This window comes from Taeniopygia guttata, chromosome 14 (genome assembly GCF_048771995.1).
Source record: "Taeniopygia guttata chromosome 14, bTaeGut7.mat, whole genome shotgun sequence".
Lineage (NCBI taxonomy): Eukaryota > Metazoa > Chordata > Aves > Passeriformes > Estrildidae > Taeniopygia > Taeniopygia guttata.
In genome coordinates, this window is record NC_133039.1 from 13,599,306 (window position 1) to 13,616,431 (window position 17,126).

At 65.6% G+C, this 17,126-nt stretch overlaps 4 protein-coding genes across 11 annotated transcripts in view; 2 read left to right on the plus strand and 2 right to left on the minus strand.

The window, feature by feature from the left end:
* The window catches only part of AXIN1 (axin 1), an 83,814-nt gene extending 81,034 nt beyond the window's left edge, over nt 1-2,780 (plus strand). For 4 of the 5 annotated variants that reach the window (XM_072935555.1, XM_030284707.4, XM_030284706.4 and 1 more), the window contains 2 exons: nt 80-250; nt 1,031-2,780. In XM_072935555.1, coding sequence (XP_072791656.1) covers nt 80-250; nt 1,031-1,157 — 298 coding nt within the window. In that variant the 3' untranslated portion in view covers nt 1,158-2,780. The remainder of the gene's footprint in view (nt 1-79; nt 251-1,030) is intronic. The other variant, XM_030284708.4, reaches the window with a different exon arrangement.
* A 503-nt stretch (nt 2,781-3,283) lies between these two features.
* On the minus strand, nt 3,284-6,723 carry PDIA2 (protein disulfide isomerase family A member 2). The gene is made up of 11 exons (XM_030284761.4): nt 6,392-6,723; nt 5,817-6,023; nt 5,404-5,537; nt 5,196-5,333; nt 5,006-5,122; nt 4,803-4,928; nt 4,531-4,725; nt 4,009-4,129; nt 3,716-3,897; nt 3,553-3,636; nt 3,284-3,408 (listed from the first exon to the last, which is right to left on the minus strand). The coding sequence occupies exons 1-11, from the start codon at nt 6,624-6,626 to the stop codon at nt 3,328-3,330; spliced, it is 1,620 nt and encodes a 539-aa protein (XP_030140621.4). The 5' UTR covers nt 6,627-6,723; the 3' UTR covers nt 3,284-3,327.
* A 176-nt stretch (nt 6,724-6,899) lies between these two features.
* On the minus strand, nt 6,900-10,851 carry ARHGDIG (Rho GDP dissociation inhibitor gamma). 2 transcript variants are annotated; one of them, NM_001245588.2, is given in 6 exon segments: nt 6,907-7,429; nt 7,524-7,587; nt 8,082-8,158; nt 8,243-8,326; nt 9,281-9,466; nt 10,547-10,837. In NM_001245588.2, coding segments are annotated over 6 exon segments (684 nt in total). In that variant the 5' UTR covers nt 10,620-10,837; the 3' UTR covers nt 6,907-7,229.
* A 745-nt stretch (nt 10,852-11,596) lies between these two features.
* RGS11 (regulator of G protein signaling 11) lies at nt 11,597-16,669 on the plus strand. 3 transcript variants are annotated; one of them, XM_002194010.5, is made up of 17 exons: nt 11,597-11,738; nt 12,539-12,635; nt 12,930-12,980; nt 13,065-13,171; nt 13,305-13,356; nt 13,438-13,496; nt 13,646-13,722; nt 13,837-13,918; nt 13,996-14,064; nt 14,697-14,726; nt 14,810-14,871; nt 15,086-15,199; nt 15,317-15,432; nt 15,741-15,828; nt 15,932-16,070; nt 16,134-16,216; nt 16,290-16,669. In XM_002194010.5, the coding sequence occupies exons 1-17, from the start codon at nt 11,721-11,723 to the stop codon at nt 16,414-16,416; spliced, it is 1,371 nt and encodes a 456-aa protein (XP_002194046.5). In that variant the 5' UTR covers nt 11,597-11,720; the 3' UTR covers nt 16,417-16,669. The 3 variants fall into 3 exon arrangements, with proteins under 3 accessions (XP_002194046.5, XP_030140622.4, XP_072791755.1); XM_030284762.4 differs by having other exon boundaries at nt 14,703-14,726; XM_072935654.1 differs by lacking the exon at nt 11,597-11,738 and adding an exon at nt 12,305-12,392 and having other exon boundaries at nt 12,441-12,635.
* Nucleotides 16,670-17,126: the final 457 nt, after the last annotated feature.

A 17,126-nucleotide genomic window follows, 5' to 3' on the forward strand; every position in this document is an offset into this window, starting at 1 on the left:
CCCAAGCCCTGCCAGGTACCAGCAGGATGGTTCTGAGCCCCTGGGCTGGCACTGAGCAGGTCCCTGGTGTGTGTCCCAGCAGGTTGAAGCCGCAGAAGAGGCCGGGCGGCGGCGCGGCGCAGCCCTGCGAGAACATCGTGGTGGCCTATTACTTCTGCGGGGAGCCCATCCCCTACCGCACCCTCGTCAAGGGCCGCGTGGTGACTCTGGGACAGTTCAAGGAGCTGCTGACCAAGAAAGGGAACTACAGGTAAGGGCTGCTCCCCACCTGTAGGAAGCTGCCAGCAGCTGTCAGTGACCCCTGGCAGATGGCACTGCCAGGACACAGCCCCCACAAAGGGGAGGGTGGTGGAGGTGGGTCAGGAGGGCTTCCCTGGGGCTGTGCTGTGCTGGGGGTGTGGCAGCATGGCCAGGGCACCTGGGCTGGGGAAGAGGCAGGTTAGCAGTGGGGAGGAGGTTGGGTTTTGTAGCAGAAATGTCCTGAATCATGGCTTGCACCTCCAACAGGAGCTGCTGCGGGTTCCTGGGCAGGTGCAGTCAGTGCTCAGTGATGCTGTGGGGACCCTCTAAATTCAGAGCTGGTTTTGCTCCTCTCAAAGTTCCCTTTAGTGAGGACAGGGAGGTTGGGTCCTCCCAGAGTCCCAAAGAAGTCAGACATGGGGTGTGGAGCTCTCCAAGTTCCCACTTCCAAGTAGGAGCTGCCATGGGAAAGCTTGCCTAGAAATGCTCCACCAACACAAGGGCCTCGGCCGCTGCTTTTGGGAGAGCTGTGAATGGGCTTGGATTCAGGGCTGGAGCTGCTGACCATGCTGACATGGATCCTGACCACTTTCTGTGGTCACTGTTGAGGGCAGGGCCAGGAGTGTGCCCTCAGTCCCCTCCATGTCTGGGAGAGTAGCTTCCTGTGCTCCGTGAGCTCAGAGCCTGGGTACAGAGAAGGGCTGTACCCAGGTTTGGGGATCATGGTGCCCTGTGACCATTCACATGCCTATTTTTCCATCTCCCCCTTCCACATTTTTGTTTTTTTCAGGTATTATTTTAAGAAAGTGAGCGACGAGTTCGACTGTGGTGTGGTCTTTGAGGAGGTGCGGGAGGATGACACCATCCTGCCCATCTTCGAGGAGAAGATCATCGGGAAGGTGGAGAAGATTGATTAGGCTCCAGGGCAGCGAGGACAGGACTGTGAAGGACTCTGGGACCGGAGGAGAAGGCCTGGGGCAGATGCTGGCAGTGCTGCCACCACGGGCACCAGGCAAGCCCAGGGCAGAGGGTGGCAGCTCCGCTTTCCAGCACAGATCTGGGCAAGCTCCAGGATGCCAGTGGATGCCCTTTCACCCCACAAACCTGCCAGTGGGAGCCTGGCCTCCCTCTCCATACCGAATATAAGTGTAATGTAGCATTGTACAGTGCATTAGAAAGTGTAATATGACCTTGTTTACTAAAGCTGCATATTTTTGATATATTGTAATAAAAGGAAAATATTTCCAATGTCACAGTGCTCTTATGTAAATGTAAAACATACAGGTACTGCAGAACTCACCCAAAGTGTACAGCCATCCATCAGACTCCGGCTGCTCCGCGCTTTCCCGGCACCCTGCCCTGTTCTCTGGAGCACCGTGGGGTAGAGCTGCCCTCACCCCACCAGCGGGGAAGGGGCACAACCCCTCTCCAAAGGGGCTGTGAAGATCATTGAGCCATTTGGAAGGAGTCACCTGTGGCCTCCTCGGCAGGCTCAGCTGCTGGACGGGGTAGGATGGGTCTTTTCTTCTCCTCCTGAGCTTCCTTGCAACTGAGTAAACCCCCGAGGGATAGAAGGGTCGGTGCCTGTTGGTCTGGGGGCTTCCCGCAGAGCAAGGACCAGCTCAGAGCCAGGGTGGCAGGCTGGGTGCTGGCATCCCACAGCCTGCACGCTCCTCTGTGTCCCCTGTGTCCCTGTGGAGAAGGGATTGCTTCCCAGGAGGGTGCAGACATGCCCAGACCCCCGGGCCAGGCTCTGGCTTTAGGCAGGGCTCTCTTTAGCAGAGCCATAATGGGGAAGCAGACGTTAAAGCTGAAGACAAAATACGTCTTTTTATGAGTCCTGCATCTTTCATCAGTTTCTGTGTCTCCGGGGAAGCAGCAGGAGGGCACTGCACCAGGGGCTCATTGATGCCAGTTTGTGGCTCATGTAGGGCCAGCAGCAGCCCTGGGGAGCCTCCTGGGCTTACTCAGCTGCAAGGAAGCCGGGGCTGTGCCGGTGCTGCCCTCATCCCGTCCTCGCCCAGCCCAGGCCCTGCTGCTCCAGCACAGCCACGGCTCTGTGCCAGCTCCTTCTCAGAGCCCTTGCCCACCCACCCAGGGGTGGCCCCAAAGGGTCCACGGTGGCGCTGGCCCTGCTCAGAGCCATCCCCAGCCCCAGCAGTGGTGGAGCTGCCGGCCCCCGTGGCACCAGGCCGGGATGGCTGCGCCTGTTGTACATGTCACCGAGTGCCTTTAATCACGGTTCTGGACTTGCCTGATACACTCTGTGAAGTCCAGCAAAACCTGCTAATGTTTTCAGCCCGGGAACAGTGTCAAAGAGGGGTTTTACTCCGTTTTCTGAAGTTCTGATGGTGGTGTGTCTGGTGAGGTTGTTGGTGTGCCCGGGATTTCCATCCCCCCCTTTTTTTAGGGGGGTCCCTGTAAATATGTACAGTGGCCATGCAGCCCCGGCATTTCCTCTGCATTCTCATGTGCTGACTTGTACAATGATCTTTTCAAAGGTACTTGGATAAAATGAAATAAAACCCCACATCCCACTGCCTGCTGCTTTTTTTCCTTCCCTGTAGAGCCAGCCCAGGCCCTCAGCAGCCTCTGGGATGGACAGAGGATGAGGCAGGATTGGTGAAGGGCGGGCAGAGGGTGGGACTGGGGCTGCTCTGGGTTCCCTGGAGGGGTGGCTGAGCACATCCTGGCCCCACAGGACCAACATGTTGCCCCTGAAGGAATGGGTCAGCAGAGAGGACAGTGCTGGAGTGCCAGAGGCTACAAGCCAGGCTTGTGTTGCCTGCCTTGACTGTGACAGCAGTTCCTGGGTCTTGTATGTCATGAAGGAGAGACCCCATCTGGTCCCCCATCACCTGAACACCACCAGAGCAGCAGGAGGGCCAGCATGGAGAGCTCCTTGGCCACCTGGTGCCATTGCAGGGCTGCCAGGACCAGTGCCATGGCACAGCTGCCCCAGGGGGACAGAGGCCCTGCTGTGTCCCCTAGACAGGTGAGTGCTCCCAGCACATGGAGACACAGACACAGACCAGAGCCCACATTGTTTCCAGGTGGTTTATAGCACATGCATGAGTAGGACATGGCTCACAGCTCATCCCGGGATTCATCTGTCTGCGGCGTACTTGGACCCTCCTCACCCGTGCTGTTCCCAGGGGCCTTGGTCACCTGGAGAAGGCAGCAATGAGGCACAGATGGACACACAGTCCCTGCCTGGCCCTGGCCCTGTCCCCATCCTGCAGGATCCATCCCCTCGCCCAGCAGGGGCTGGAGACAGCCCTGGGTAGGGCGCTGTCCCCTGACCTCACTCACCGGAGGCTCCTCAGGCAGTGTCCCCCCGTTTTCCAGGAACTTGGAGAAGGTCTCCACATCGCGGCTGCTCTTGTACTCAACCATCTGGAGCCATGGGAGCGGAGGGTGCTGAGGGTGCCACCGGCCCCCAGGTGCGGGTGACCCCACAAGTGCCCACACCTACCTTCCTGCCCGGCCCCGCGGGGAAGTAGTACAGGGTGGGGTAGCCGTGGATGGTGATGTTCTCCAGCTCGTTGGCCGTGGAGTCCATCTTGGCGATGACGATGTCCTCATGGTCCTTGTAGCGCTCGGCCAGCTCCTCCCAGGCGGCCTCCATGGCCTGGCAGTGGGGGCACCACGGCGCATCTGTGGGGTGGGTGCATTGACCGGGGGGCTGGGGCAGGGCTGGGGCTGTCCTGGAGGGGCTGAGCCCCACGGAGGAGCTCAGGGAGGGACGTGCGTGGCCCTGGCACTTACAGAACTTGACAAAGACGTTCTTGGTCTCATCAAAAGCCACCTGTTCAAAGGTCTTCCCCACCAGGACTTTAAGAGGCTGTGTGTCCCAGTCCTCAGGGGGCTCTGCACTCAGCAGGCGAGGCTGTGGGGACAGTCAGGACAGCCACAGCCTGGGCTGAGCAGTGCAGAGGCCCGTGGGGCACAGTGCAGGCTGGGGCAGGGGTGCATTCCTGTGCTGCCTTTTGGACCACATCTTCCCCTCTGCTGCCATCCCAGCTCTGTGTATCTCCATGGCAGCAATCTCCTGCCCCCCTTCCCCAAATCTCAAGCCTGGCAGCAGGAGTATCAGCAAACAGGTCTCTGGTGTTCACCACACAACAATCTTCCTTAAGCTTCTGAGCCAACAGCCCGTCTCTCACCCCAGGGCAGAACCCATCGGTGCTGGTGGGCACCGTGCAGCCCTCGTGCAGCCCTCACCTTCACCTTGCCATCCAGCACCCATCAGTGCTGGTGGGCACCATGCAGCCCTCATGCAGCCCTCACCTTCACCTTGCCGTCCAGCACCGCCCTGACGAAGCTGCGAATGGCCGAGTCCGAGAAGTCGTCCTGCTCCATCTGGTACTTGCGATTGTTCTTCATCCTGACCAGGCGCAGGGTGGGGGCATCAGCAGCGGCCATGCCAAAGAAGGGCAGGACGCCGGCGCCGTGGCCGGTTACATCCACCACCACAAAGAGCACCTGGGCAGGGAACGGGGACACTGAGGCTGGGGAGTCCCAAGGCCACCCTCCGTGTCCCTTCCATGGGGCCGCCTCACCTCACCGCGGAAGTCACCGGCAGCTGCCCTGAAGCCGTCCCGCAGCGACAGCTGCTCCGCTGAGGACTTGTTGAGGAAGAGCAGCATGTGATGGGGGATCTTGGCACCAAAGATCTGGTCAGACGTCTGGGGAGGAGGAGGAGAATGAGGGCAGGGCAGCCATGGCCCTCAGGGGACAGTGGCAGGGCTGGGGACGGCTCTACCTCGTTGGTGAACTCCATCACCAGCTGCAGGCTGTGGGCGCGGAGCAGCCGGGTGATCTCAGCCGTGTCCAGCCCCCGTGCCGGGTCCACAGGGAAGTTTGTCTGTCTCTCATCAAACTGCCAGGGCAGGGGCCTGTGAGGGCTGAGGGGAGGGCAGGATGGCCCCACCACTCCCCTGCCACCCCCTCACCTTCTTGAACAGGCAGACGGTGTCAGCTGACAGCCCGTAGGCCTGGAAGAGCTCAGCTGCCTCTGCCACGCCAAACGTCAGGTCCACCATCTCAGCAGCCACCTCGAAGAACGCCTGGGCTGCCTCGCCCCTCAGGTCCTGCACAGCCACCCGTGAGTGCCACAGCACAGCCACGGCCCTGGTCCAGCCCCAGCCCGCCCCAGCCCACCTTGAAGAAGCCAATGACCACCAAGTCCTGGGAGTTGATGAAGGCTGCGATGGTGTCGGTGTCCTGCAGCAGCGTGGCGCTGGGGCCAGCCCGGCGCTGCATCCAGCGCACGATGGCCTGGCTGTCCATGCGGCCTGGCACACAGATGTCACCTGACACCCCTCTCCAGACTGCCACCCCTCCCTGTGCCACCAACCTCAGCCACCCACCACCAGCACCGTGGCACTGCCCACCATCATGACACTGTCACCTGTCCGTTATCACCACCAGGACACTGCCACCCCTCTCACCATCACCACCCTGTGACCCCCACAAGGACAGTGCCACCCTCGACCATCAGCCCCTGCCACCCACCCCAGACTCATGGCAGTGTCCCCCTGGACAGGTGCCACTCTGTGTTGCCACAGTCCTACCGGTGTATTCCAGGGGGTGGGTGCGGTTGCCATCACGGAAGAGCTTGAGCGTGGGGTAGGAGGTGATGCCAAACTCAGCGGCCAGGGCTGTCTGTGCCGTGGCATCCACCTTGCCCAGCCGGGCTGGGCTGGACTCGTTCCTCAGCTCAGTGGCTGCCTGGGCATAGGCGGGAGCCAGCCGCTGGCAGTGCCCACACCACGGCGCGTCTGTGGGTAGGGGACAGCACTGATAATGGGGACAGGTGTGGGGACAGCCCAATGGCTGTGTGAGCCCACTGGGCCCCAGCTTGTGCCCCTGTGCCACACCCACACCATGTGTCCGTGTCCTGTGTCCCACAGCCGTGCTGCACACCCCTCAGCCCATGCTCTGCCTGTCCCTGCTCTGCGTGTCCGTCCCCACCCCATGCCCTGTCAGATGCCCTGTGCCCCTGCCCACCCCACCTACCGTCCCTCCTGTCCTGTACCCTCCTGTGCCTGTGTCCACGTACATGTTCTGCCCACACGCGGCCACAGCCGGTCCCCCCTGCCAATATTCCCTACCCCACATCTGCCCCTGCCCGCGGTGGGGCACTCACAGAACTCCACCAGCAGCAGCTGGTGCTCACTCAGGGCACGGGCAAAGTTGTGCTCATGGAGCACCAGCACATTGTCCTCCTCCTTAATCTCATCTGAGAGCACTTCATCCTCTTTCTTCTCCTTTTCCTCCTCTTCTATCACCTCTTCATCCTCATCCTCGCCCCCCAGAGCCGGGCCCAGCCAGGCCAGCGACAGCACCAGCAGCCAAACCAGCCGGGACCCGCAGCCGCGCATGGTGCCGGCGCTGAAGGTGTTGTCCGGGGGGGAGGACGAAGATAAGGGACCCGGGGGCGGGTTGTGCCGGTCCCCTGGGGCTCGTGGCCCTCCGCTACTGGCTGCCCGGCCCTGCGATAAGGCAGCGGGACCAGGTGGCCGCTTTCCAGACGCTGGTCACCGCAGGGAGACCTGGCCCCGCCAGCGGGATGGGGACGGGGAGCAGGGGGACAGGGAGCAGGGGGACAGGGAGCAGGGGGACAGGTGTAGGCGGTGGGGACACAGACACACCAGTAAGAGACCAGTCTGTAGGGTTTAATGGCGATGGAAGAGCACAGCCTGCGACCGGGCGGGCACCGGGCACGGCGCCACCGCGGCAGGGCCACAGCCCCGGCCCCAGCGATGGGGACGCCGTGAGGATCAGGCGGGCGTCGATATTTTAAAAAAAAAGAGCAATTAAAAATAACTTTGGTTGCGAAGACCACGAGCACGGGCTCTCACTCGCTAAGGGACCCCCCTCAACCCTTGACGCGACTGGGACGAGCGCGGCGGTGCCGGCGGGGGCTCCCCGGGATGGCGGCGCCGCGTCCCCGGGCTGGCGGGGGGAGCCGGGCTGCGGCGGGCTCAGTCCTCCCAAGCCTTCTTTATGCAGAGGCCCCACTCCCAGGAGAGGTGCTCCGTCTTGTCGTCGTCGGTGACGAGGGAGCGGACGCGGTAGGAGCCCCGCGCCAGCCATCCCCGCGGCGCCTCCTCCGCCGGGGTCACCACCTCGTACTCCTCGGCCCGCGGCGCGTAGCTGCCCACCATGAACACGTCGCGATCCACTGGGCCACGAGGGGACAGGAGGGACGGGTGAGTGGGGCCGGGGGAGCCTGGGGGTCCCCCCAGCCCCGGCCCCCAGCCCCCAGCCCCACTCACCGGGCCGGCCCCGGCGGTAGGTGAGGTGCAGGCACCGCAGCCCGCAGACGATCTCCCGGTTCACCTGCGGGCAGAAGGCAGGGGGGACTTGGGGACTGCCCCATGGCATCCTGACATCCACCTCTTCGAGGATCCAGCCCCTTGCCAGAATTCAGCATCATTAAAGTGGCAGGGACTCAGAGATGGCAGGGATCCCCCTCAGGAGGAGCAGGGACCTCTAGGAACCCCTTGGATAGGCATCATTGCTGGGATCTCCGGGAGAAGCAAGGATTCTGGGGTGGCAGTCATGTTGAGGACAGCAAGGACCCCAAGGTGGCAGGGACCCAGAAGACTGGGAAACTCAGGGTGGGCAGAGACCCCCAGAGGGGCACGGACCCCAGGGGTAAAGGGCAGAAGATGTGCCAAGGCAGGGACCCTGGGACAGGCAGGCACCCATGGGTGGCAAGAGGGACTCTGCAGAGCAGGGTCCCAGGGTAACAAGAACCCCTTGGGGTAGGGAGCCCGTGGAGTGAGGGCAGCAGGGCCATGTCCAGCCAGTGGGTACAGGGCACCACCCACCTTGAAGGACACCTTCACTCTGTAGTCCACCCCTTCCTTCAGCACAAAGGCCTGGCCTCTCAGCTCTTCCAGATCTCCTGCACAGGTAGATGCTCCATCAACCCAGTATCCCTTCCTCCTCCCCCTCCTCCTCCTCCTCCCCCGGTGTCCCCAGGGCTCACCTGTCAGGTCCATGGTGATGGGCCCTGGCGCCTGCTCACACATCAATGTCAGCCTTGTCACCTGCACGTTGGGCACACTGGCATCTAGGGACAAGCAGCAGGGCCCAGACCTTACCCACCATGCCCAGTCCATACCCACCCTCACCTCCATCCCAGCAAGCCAAGGGGCTGCCCCTGGCCCGGTAAGGGAGGGAAGGGCCACGGTGTCTGTGGTGGGGGTGTTAAAGCAAGTGAGTGCCAGGCAGGGTGCAGGAGAGCAGGTGCATCTCAGGTCACTCCACCTCTGGCATCAGTGCCTTTAGGGTAAGATCACATTTAAAGGACCCAGACACTGGTGTTTCCCAGGGTGTACCATTCCCTGGCTCAGGAGCAGAACAAGGGGAAGCCGAGGAGGAGGATGTAGCATGCACAGCCAAGGCATCCCTTGAGGTGGGCACTGGTCTCATTCACCCCACCAGCCCAACCTGCTTCCACACATACCACGGTGCATCCCTCATGCACCCCACTGCTCTGCAAGCCCTCCTCCCTCCCAGTTTGCACCCTCCCATTGTCCATGGATGGACACCGGGGTGCCGGGCCCGTGGAGCTCCCCAGGGACCCCCAGTGCAGACCAGCACCAGTCTGGGGTGGGGGAGCCTGTGGGGGCCATGGGGAGCGGGGGGCACCGCCTGGTCACCGGCAGCCGTGCTACCCCGGTGTTCCTCCCCCCGCCCCCGCCGCTCGCTCCTCTCAGTCATCCCCATGAATTTCCCGGTTCCCTATAGCCGTTCCTATGGAAACTGCGGCGGTGATCCCGTAACCACGGCAACCGGGGTCCCCGGGCACCGGCACTGTCGGCAGGGAATGCCGGGGTCTCTGCGCGGGTGGGGGGCACAGGCGGCACCCACGGGAGATTCCAGCCGGGATGTGCCCTCCGTGCCGGGGATGCCCCACGGGACGCTCCCTGCTGGAGCTCCCCGAGCTCCCCGAGCCCGCTGAGGCCGCATCCCCCGGCTGGGCTGCCGGGGTGCCCAAAGCCGCCCGCAGCCCCCGCCTTACCCACGGCAGCGGGGATGGCACCCAGCAGCGCCTGCTTGTACTTCCGCAGGCTCTCATCCCCCGGGTCCAGCTCCTGGATCTCCTGCAGGCTCTTCTTCTCCGGCGTCTTGTACGCCAGGGCCACGTCGGCATCCTCCTCCTCCTCCTCCAGCGATAGCGTCACCCCCTCCTTGTCAGCCATGATGTCTGCGGGGGACAGGCAGTGGCAGCTCCGGGGACACCCCGGGGACACCCCCTGCCCCCAACACGAAGGCACCGGTGGGCAGGGGGTGGCTGGGCTGGGACATGGGAAATCCCCGTGGGGAGGCCAGGCTGGTCCCTGCTCGGAGCCGTGGGGTGGCTGCCAGGCTCGGTGCTCGGTGTCCCCGGGGCCTGGTGGCACAGCTGAGACCAGCGGTGTCACCGCCGGCTGCATTTCCGCACGGTCATGGAGCAATTCGAGCCGGTTCCTACGCGGTGTGCTCGGTCTGGGGGGTGATGGCAGATCCCTCCAGCCCCCAGGGCCCCTTCGTGTCACCCAGAGAAGTCCTTGTCACTGCCCTGCAGCCCCCTCCAACCCCACTGGGCAACCTCCAGCCCCGTCTCCCACCCCAAATCCAAACCACCAGCAGCTGCAGGGCAAAGAGGCATCACTGGGATGGATGGTGGCTCCGCTGGCTCCGGTGCTGCCAGACTGCCGGGGGGTACAAGTGTGGGTGATGTCCCCACAGTCCCTGACTCTCCCTGCCCATTGCATCACCACCCCACTCTTGTGACTGCAAGCACCGAGCTCCCCACAGCCCCTGGAGCTCCATCCGCGGGGAGATGCTGAAATACAGCATGGGGCAGAGGACGCTGCCTGCGCTCAGCCCCGGGGCCGCACAGCCAAAAGTCTGTGTCAGTCTGGCCATGATGCGGGTCCCCAGGGCAGTGGCAGTGATGGGGACACAGCAGTGGCCCTGCTGCCCCTCTGGCCCCCCACCAAGGCCCTGCCCTATGGCTGTCACGGCAGCGTGCGGGCACTCCCAGCCCAGGGATGCACCCACGGGCGGCAGGGCAAGGTGGCATGCGCCAGGTGCCACAGGCTGTGAGGTGGCAGGGGGACAGCGGGGATCTCCCCCGTGGGACGCTCCAGTTCCCCCGGGCCCGGGGTGCTGCTCGCTCATGGATGCACCGGGCGCCGGGGGGATGCTCACTTACTGGGGACTCGGAGTGATGCTCGCCCTCCCTCCCCGAGGCAAAGCCCCCCGCCGCCCCCGGGCGCTGCCCCCGGCCGCCGCCGCTCACCTCGGTAGCACAGCGCCAGCCAGAGCAGCTCCAGCAGCTGCCCGCCGGCCTCGCACACGTCCAGGCCGAGCATGGCCGGGCCGTGCCGGGCCCGCCGCCCCCGGGGCCGGGCGGGGCGGCCGCTGGCGGGGCCCGGGGCGCGGCTCTGCCGGTGCCGGCGGCTCCTCCCGCCCGCTGCCGCCGCGCTCGGCGGTGCCGGCTGCTCCCGAGCGCTCCCCGCTGCGCTTCCCGGCGCTGCCCGGCGCGGCCCGGCGGGGCGGCGGCGGCTCCCGCAGACGCGGCGGCTCCGCTGCCCGCCCCCGCCCGCCCCCGCCCCTCGGCGGCTCCAGCCCCGCCGCTCGTGGGCGGCGAGACTGCAGTGAGCTCATCGCCGGGCGAGCCCGCCCCGCGCTGCCCGCACCCCGCGAGCCTCCTGCCTGTACCCTCAGAGCACTGCCTGCATCCTCTCTGTACCCTCAGGGCACTGCCTGCATCCCGCGAGCATCCCCTCTGTACCCTCAGGGCACTGCCCGCATCCTCTCTGTACCCTCAGGGCACTGCCCGCATCCTCTCTGTACCCTCAGGGCACTGCCCGCATCCTCTGTGTACCCTCAGGGCACTGCCTGCATTCTCTCTGTACCCTCAGGGCACTGCCTGAATCCCGCGAGCATCCTCTCTGTACCCTCAGGGCACTGCCTGCACCCCGCGAGCATCCCGCGGGCACCCTCTCTGTACCCTCAGAGCATTGCCTGCATCCTCTCTGTACCCTCAGGGCACTGCCCGCATCCTCTCTGTACCCTCAGAGCACTGCCTGCATCCTCTCTGTACCCTCAGGGCACTGCCCACGCCATGGCCGCACCGCCCGCATCCCGGCCAGCACCTTGTTCACAATGCCCGCACCATGACCGCGCCGCCATCCAGCAGCCACAGCGGTGCGGTTCCCCCTCCCGGGCACCGGCTCAGCCCCGGGAGGCTGAGGGGTGCCGGGGCTCCCGCGGGCAGATTGACCCCGGGGGTCGGGGCCGGGGTTTGGGGCACCCGGTGGGGACGGCGGGGCCGCGGGGGGGGCAGCGGGGCGGGACCGGGTGGGACCGGGCGGGACCGGGCGGGACCGGGCGGGGCCGGGCGGGACCGGGCGGCGGGGCGCGCACCGCGGTGACCATCGGCGGCCCCGCGGCCGGTACCCCGCCTCCAGATGCCCTGCCTGCGCAAGGTGAGCGACACCGGCACCGCCAACCCGGGGAGCGGCACCGCTGGCGCCCGGTGCTGGGACCGTGGGGGTCGGGCACCGGCATCGCGGGGTGGGGGTACCGAGCGCACCGAGCACCGGCGCCCTGTGGATCGAGGAGCGGGCGCTGGGACTGTGCAGACCGGGCACCGGCACCGTGTGGACCGGGCGCCGGGACCGTGGGGACCGGACACGGACACTGCGCTGGGTTTCGTGGGCATCGGGAACCGCCGCGGCGCGGGCGTGGGTTAGCGGGGGACCAGCTCCGCCCAGAGTACGCGGGACAGCGGCACCACCCCGGCCCCGGTGCCGCCACGGGGCACCGGGAACCTCCCTACGAGGGAATACCCACGGGCAGCGCCCCGGAGCTGCGTGCTCGGCTCCCCCACGCCGCGCTGGGGTGCTGCCAGAGCCTCGGCAGAGCTCACTGCCCAAAACCGGGGTTCCCCGGGCCAGGGGTGCCCGGAGGATGAGTGTCTGCAGCTCGCCCGGCTGCTGGGTGCCTCGGTCAGGCTGTGGCATGCCAGGCTGTCCCTAGGCTGGACACAGGGTGCCCTGGGGCACTGCGGAGTTCCAGGCTGTCCCCAGGGGCACTGGGTGGTGCCTCTGTCGGGTGGCGGGGACCCGGGTTGTGTCCAGGTCACAGGGTGCCCGGGGTCACAGTGAGGGGACCCGGGCTGTGTTCAGGTCACAGGGTGCCCGGGGTCACAGTGAGGGGACCCAGCCTCTGTCCAGGCTCGGTGCCGCTGTCGCGGGGCTGAGCACAGCGGCTCCTTGCCCGGCAGATGGAGCGGATGATCGTCAGCATGCAGGACCCCGACATGGGCATCAAGATGAGGAACCAGCGCTTGCTCATCACCGTCATCCCCCACGCCATGACAGGTGGGTCCCGCGATGGAGTCCCCACGTGGGGAAGGCGTGTGGGGACTCCCCGGGTGTCCCCAGCCCTGCAGAGCGGTCCCCGCGCCGCTCCTCTCCCGCACCCCGGTGCTCAGCGCTGCAGCTGGGATCAATTATGCATCGGCTGCGCGGGGCGGGCAGTCCTTGGCAGGGCCCCCGTCACCCTGCGTGACCCCTGGCACTGCCATGCTGTGCCAGGTGCCCTGGACGAGAACCCCCCCATGCCCAGCCTGGGGGACCCCACTGCCCCCCACTAACGCGGCCTCCGTCCCTTAGGGAACGACATCGTGGAGTGGCTCATCCAGAAGTACGGCATCTCCGAGGAGGGTGAGTGCCCTGGCACAGGCAGCTGGCACCGAGGGGGCAATGGGGCTGCCGAGCCTCCAGGCAGCCCCCAATCCCATTCCGCAGAGTCGCTGCACCTCGGCAACCTGATCGTGAAGCACGGCTACATCTACCCGCTCAAGGACCCGCGGAGCCTGGTGCTGCGGGCCGATGAGTCCCCCTACCGCTTCCAGGTACAGCCCAAGCGCCGGGGCTGCCCCCGCTGGGCACCCCATGGCTCCCCATCGCACCCCATGGCACCCCATGGCTCCCCACGGCACCCCATGGCACCCCACGGCAGGTTCCTCAGCCTCTCCTCCCCCACAGACCCCCTATTTCTGGACCAGCACCAAGTGGCCGGCCACGGAGCTGGACTACGGTAGGTGCCACCGTGCCACTGCCACCGGCACGGGCTGCCACCCCTTCGCAGCCGCCCTGAGCGCCGCCGCTTCTCTTGCAGCCATCTACCTGGCCAAGAAGAACATCCGCAAGCAGGGTGATCTGATCGAGCACGAGAAGGTGAGGGTGCCCCCCTCACCCTGCGGTGAAGTCGGGGAGTCTCGGCTCAGACACGAGTGGCGGGGGCACCGGCTGTCCCTGTGCTGCAGTGGCAGCAGGAGCCGGGCAAGGGGACAGGTGCCACACCGTGCCTACCTGTCGCTCCCCAGGACAACTACAACCTCCTGCACAAGCGGATCAACCACACGTGGGACTTCGTGGTGATGCAGGCACGGGAGCAGCTCCGGTGAGTGCGGGCACGGCCGGCACCGCTGCGCCCCGGGGAGCGGCCGGGATGGAGCACCCCTGGGTGCCGGGCAGGCAGGGTGCCAGCACCTCCCCGCTGCCTCTGCACGGCCAGGGCAGCCAAGCAGCGGCGCAAGGGCGACCGCATCGTCATCGACTGCCAGGAACAGGCGTACTGGCTCGTCAACCGGCCCCCGGTGAGCGCAGGGCAGGGGGGTCGGGCTGAGGGGTGCAGGGGGTCCCCCCAGCCCCCAGCATGATGCTGTCGTTGCAGCCAGGAGCCCCTAACGTGCTGGAGCAGGGTCCCGAGCGCAGGAACTGCCACACCACCCGTGTCCAGCTGGTGAGTGGGGGTGTCCGGGCACCCCCGGGGCTGTCAGCGGGCACAGGGCACACCCAGTGCCTGTGCAGGGGTGTAGAGCTGCCCCGGTGGGTGCCCATCCATCTCACCCCAAGCTGTGCCCACACTTTGGGGTGAGGGGTGAGCCCCAGCTCTGCTAACAGCCGTGTGTCCCCAACCCTGAGCATGGAGGGTCTGTGTGTTTGTCCCTGCACCCAGCACCCCTCTGTGCCAGCGCCTCTGATCCTGCAGGGCAGCTGTGCTGCAGGGAGCCCTGGCACCCTGGGGTGCCAGCAGCAGCCACCAAGCCCTTCCTTGTGTTGTGACCCCACTAATGCTGCCCCAGCACCCCCAGGCTGTCCTCACTAACCACCCGCTTTCTCTTCTCTGCGCCGTGTGCCGTGTCCTCTGCCCACGTAAGTGTCACTAACCTAGGGCTGGTGTCACACCGGGGTGGGGAGGGTGGGAAGCACGGGCTGAGCCAGGAGGGCTGGGGGAATGAGGCTGGAGGCCACAGGGATGGGACACAGAGTCCCGTGGTCGGGGACTGGGTGCCTGGATTGTCCAGGGTGGTGGTGGCAGGACAATGTCCCAGCCCTACCGTGCCCTCACCCAGCCCCGTGCATCTCTTGCAGACCAAGAACATGGATTACTACAAGCGAGAGGTGAGTGGGGCGAGGGGTGGGGGCAGCTCCTGGGGGGCACGAGCTGCCAGGCACCCCAACATGTCCCCTGTGCCTGGCCCCAGATCGAGTACTGCAGGAAGGCCATGGCCAGGACCAGGGTGAAGTCCTCCATCTGCCTTGAGGGGTGAGTGGCAGCAGCTGCCCCAGCCACGGGCTGGGTCCCTGTCAGGGTGACAGGGGCACCCACATGCCAGCAGCCGGTGCTGGCACCCCCACCCTCAGCAGGGAGTGGAGCTGAGGCTCTGCACAGCTCGGGCACAGCCCCACCATGTCCCATCATGTCCCCATGGTGGCTGGGGTTGGTGGCCCTGGTCTCCTCCAGCCACCACTCCTGGCAGGTACATCAAGTTCAATGAGCAGTATGTGCCCCACGACCCCATCATGTCCGGCTGCCTGCCCAGCAACCCCTGGATCACGGACGACACCACGTACTGGGCCATGAATGCCCCCACGTAAGTGCCTCAGCCCCAGGCCCCCCAGAACCCCAATCTGCAGGACAGGGTTGTGGGGTCTGTGGGGTCATGCAGGCTGCCATCTGCTGTCAGCTCCAATGCCACTGTCACCCACAGAGTGACGATCCCCACAAAGCTGCGCGTGGAGCGCTGGGGCTTCAACTTCAGCGAGCTCATCAACGACCCCCTGGGCCGGACACAGCTCCTGGAATTCCTCAAGAAGGAGTTCAGTGGTGAGTGACCCCAGCCCCAGCCCCAAAACACGTCTGTGTTGGCACCCCAGACCCACCACTCCGACCGAGCACTGCCAAACCCAGCAAGTCCCAGTAGTGCCAATCCCAGTAGTGCCAATCCCAACACCACCAAACCAACTCATTGTGGTGTCCTGCCACTCCTCAGCCCACCACCACATCCCCGTACCTCCCAGCCAACCTGCCCCAGTTTCCCTGGTTCCACTGCCCCATCTGGCTCTGTCCCACGGGGACACATGCCCGGCCATGGTGGCCTTTGGGGGTGCCCAGAGCCGTGTCCCCATTCCCAGCGGAGAACCTGAGCTTCTGGGAGGCGTGTGAGGAGCTGCGCTACGGGGAGCAGTCCCGGATCACCGAGATCGTGGACTCCATCTACCAGTGAGTGCCGGTGGGTTCGGGAGGAAGGGTTTGGGGTGGCCAGGCCATCACGGTGCTCTGTCCCAGGCCAGGGCCGGGCTCAGCGCTGTCTGTGACTCCCCAGGCAGTTCCTGGCTCCCGGGGCCACGCGCTGGGTGAACATCGACAGCAAAACGATGGAGCGAACGCTGGAGGGCATCAAGACGCCCCATCGCTACGTGATGGACGATGCCCAGATGCACATCTACATGCTGATGAAGAAGGTGGGTGAGGGCGGGGCTGGGCAGTCAGGGCTGGGCAGGATCCTGACGTCTCTGCTGGCCCAGGACTCCTACCCACGGTTCCTCAAGTCGGACCTCTACAAGAACCTGCTGGCCGAGGCCATCATTCCCCCGGAGACCAAGAAGCGGTGAGGGCAGGGGCCGAACCCTGGGGCTCACCAGGGGTGGTCCCCGCCGGTTCTGACCCCGTTCTGCCCGCAGGGTCTTCCCCTTCATGCGCAAGCAGCGGCATTCCAGCCCCAGCCCGGCCCTGCTGCTGCCCGCGGGCGATGCCGAGGAGAGGAGCAGGAGCCCTTCCACCGCCCCCGTGCCCGAGGAGGAGAGCTGAGAGCCCCCCGGCAGCACGGGAGCGCCCCGACCCAGCACACAGCCCCGCCGCAGGACCCTGCCGGCAGTAGCACTGAAGGACAGAAGCCATATCCCCCCCAAGCCCCCCGGACCCCCGCTGACATCCCCACACCCTCCTGACATCCCCACACCCTCCTGTCCCCCGAGGGAGCCGCACCCAGCCGGTCTGGTGCGGGGTCACCCCCTCCTCCCACCCCCACCCGGGCACGAGCAGTAAAACCCCACGGGAAACACCGGTGGCTCCCGTGGTTTTTGGGGAGAGGCTCAGGGAGGCATTGGCAGGGTGGGAGGTGCACAAAGCACTGTCCCCTTCTCTGGGCTGGACTGAGAGCTGGAAGCGATGGCCTCCCATGGCTGTGGCAGCCAGCAAGGCACAGAGCTGGGAGGGGACAGCCATGGCACAGCCAGCACCCACGGGTCTGCTCGCTCCGAGGGGCAGCACCCGCCTGGCAGGCTGAGCTGGCACTCAGGCCTCACTGGTGTGCCACCCACACCCTGCGAGGGACAAAAAGGCCTCTGGAATGGGGCTGGCCCCGTGGGCTGGCAGGGGCACCAGGAGCAGGGCTGGCAGCTGAGCCACTCTCCTGCCCGTGGACTGTTAATCTGAGCAAGGCTGAGGATCACTCGGCAGGATTATTCCCCTCCCGGGAGCACAGCCCCAGCTGCAGAGGATTATCACCGATGGTTACA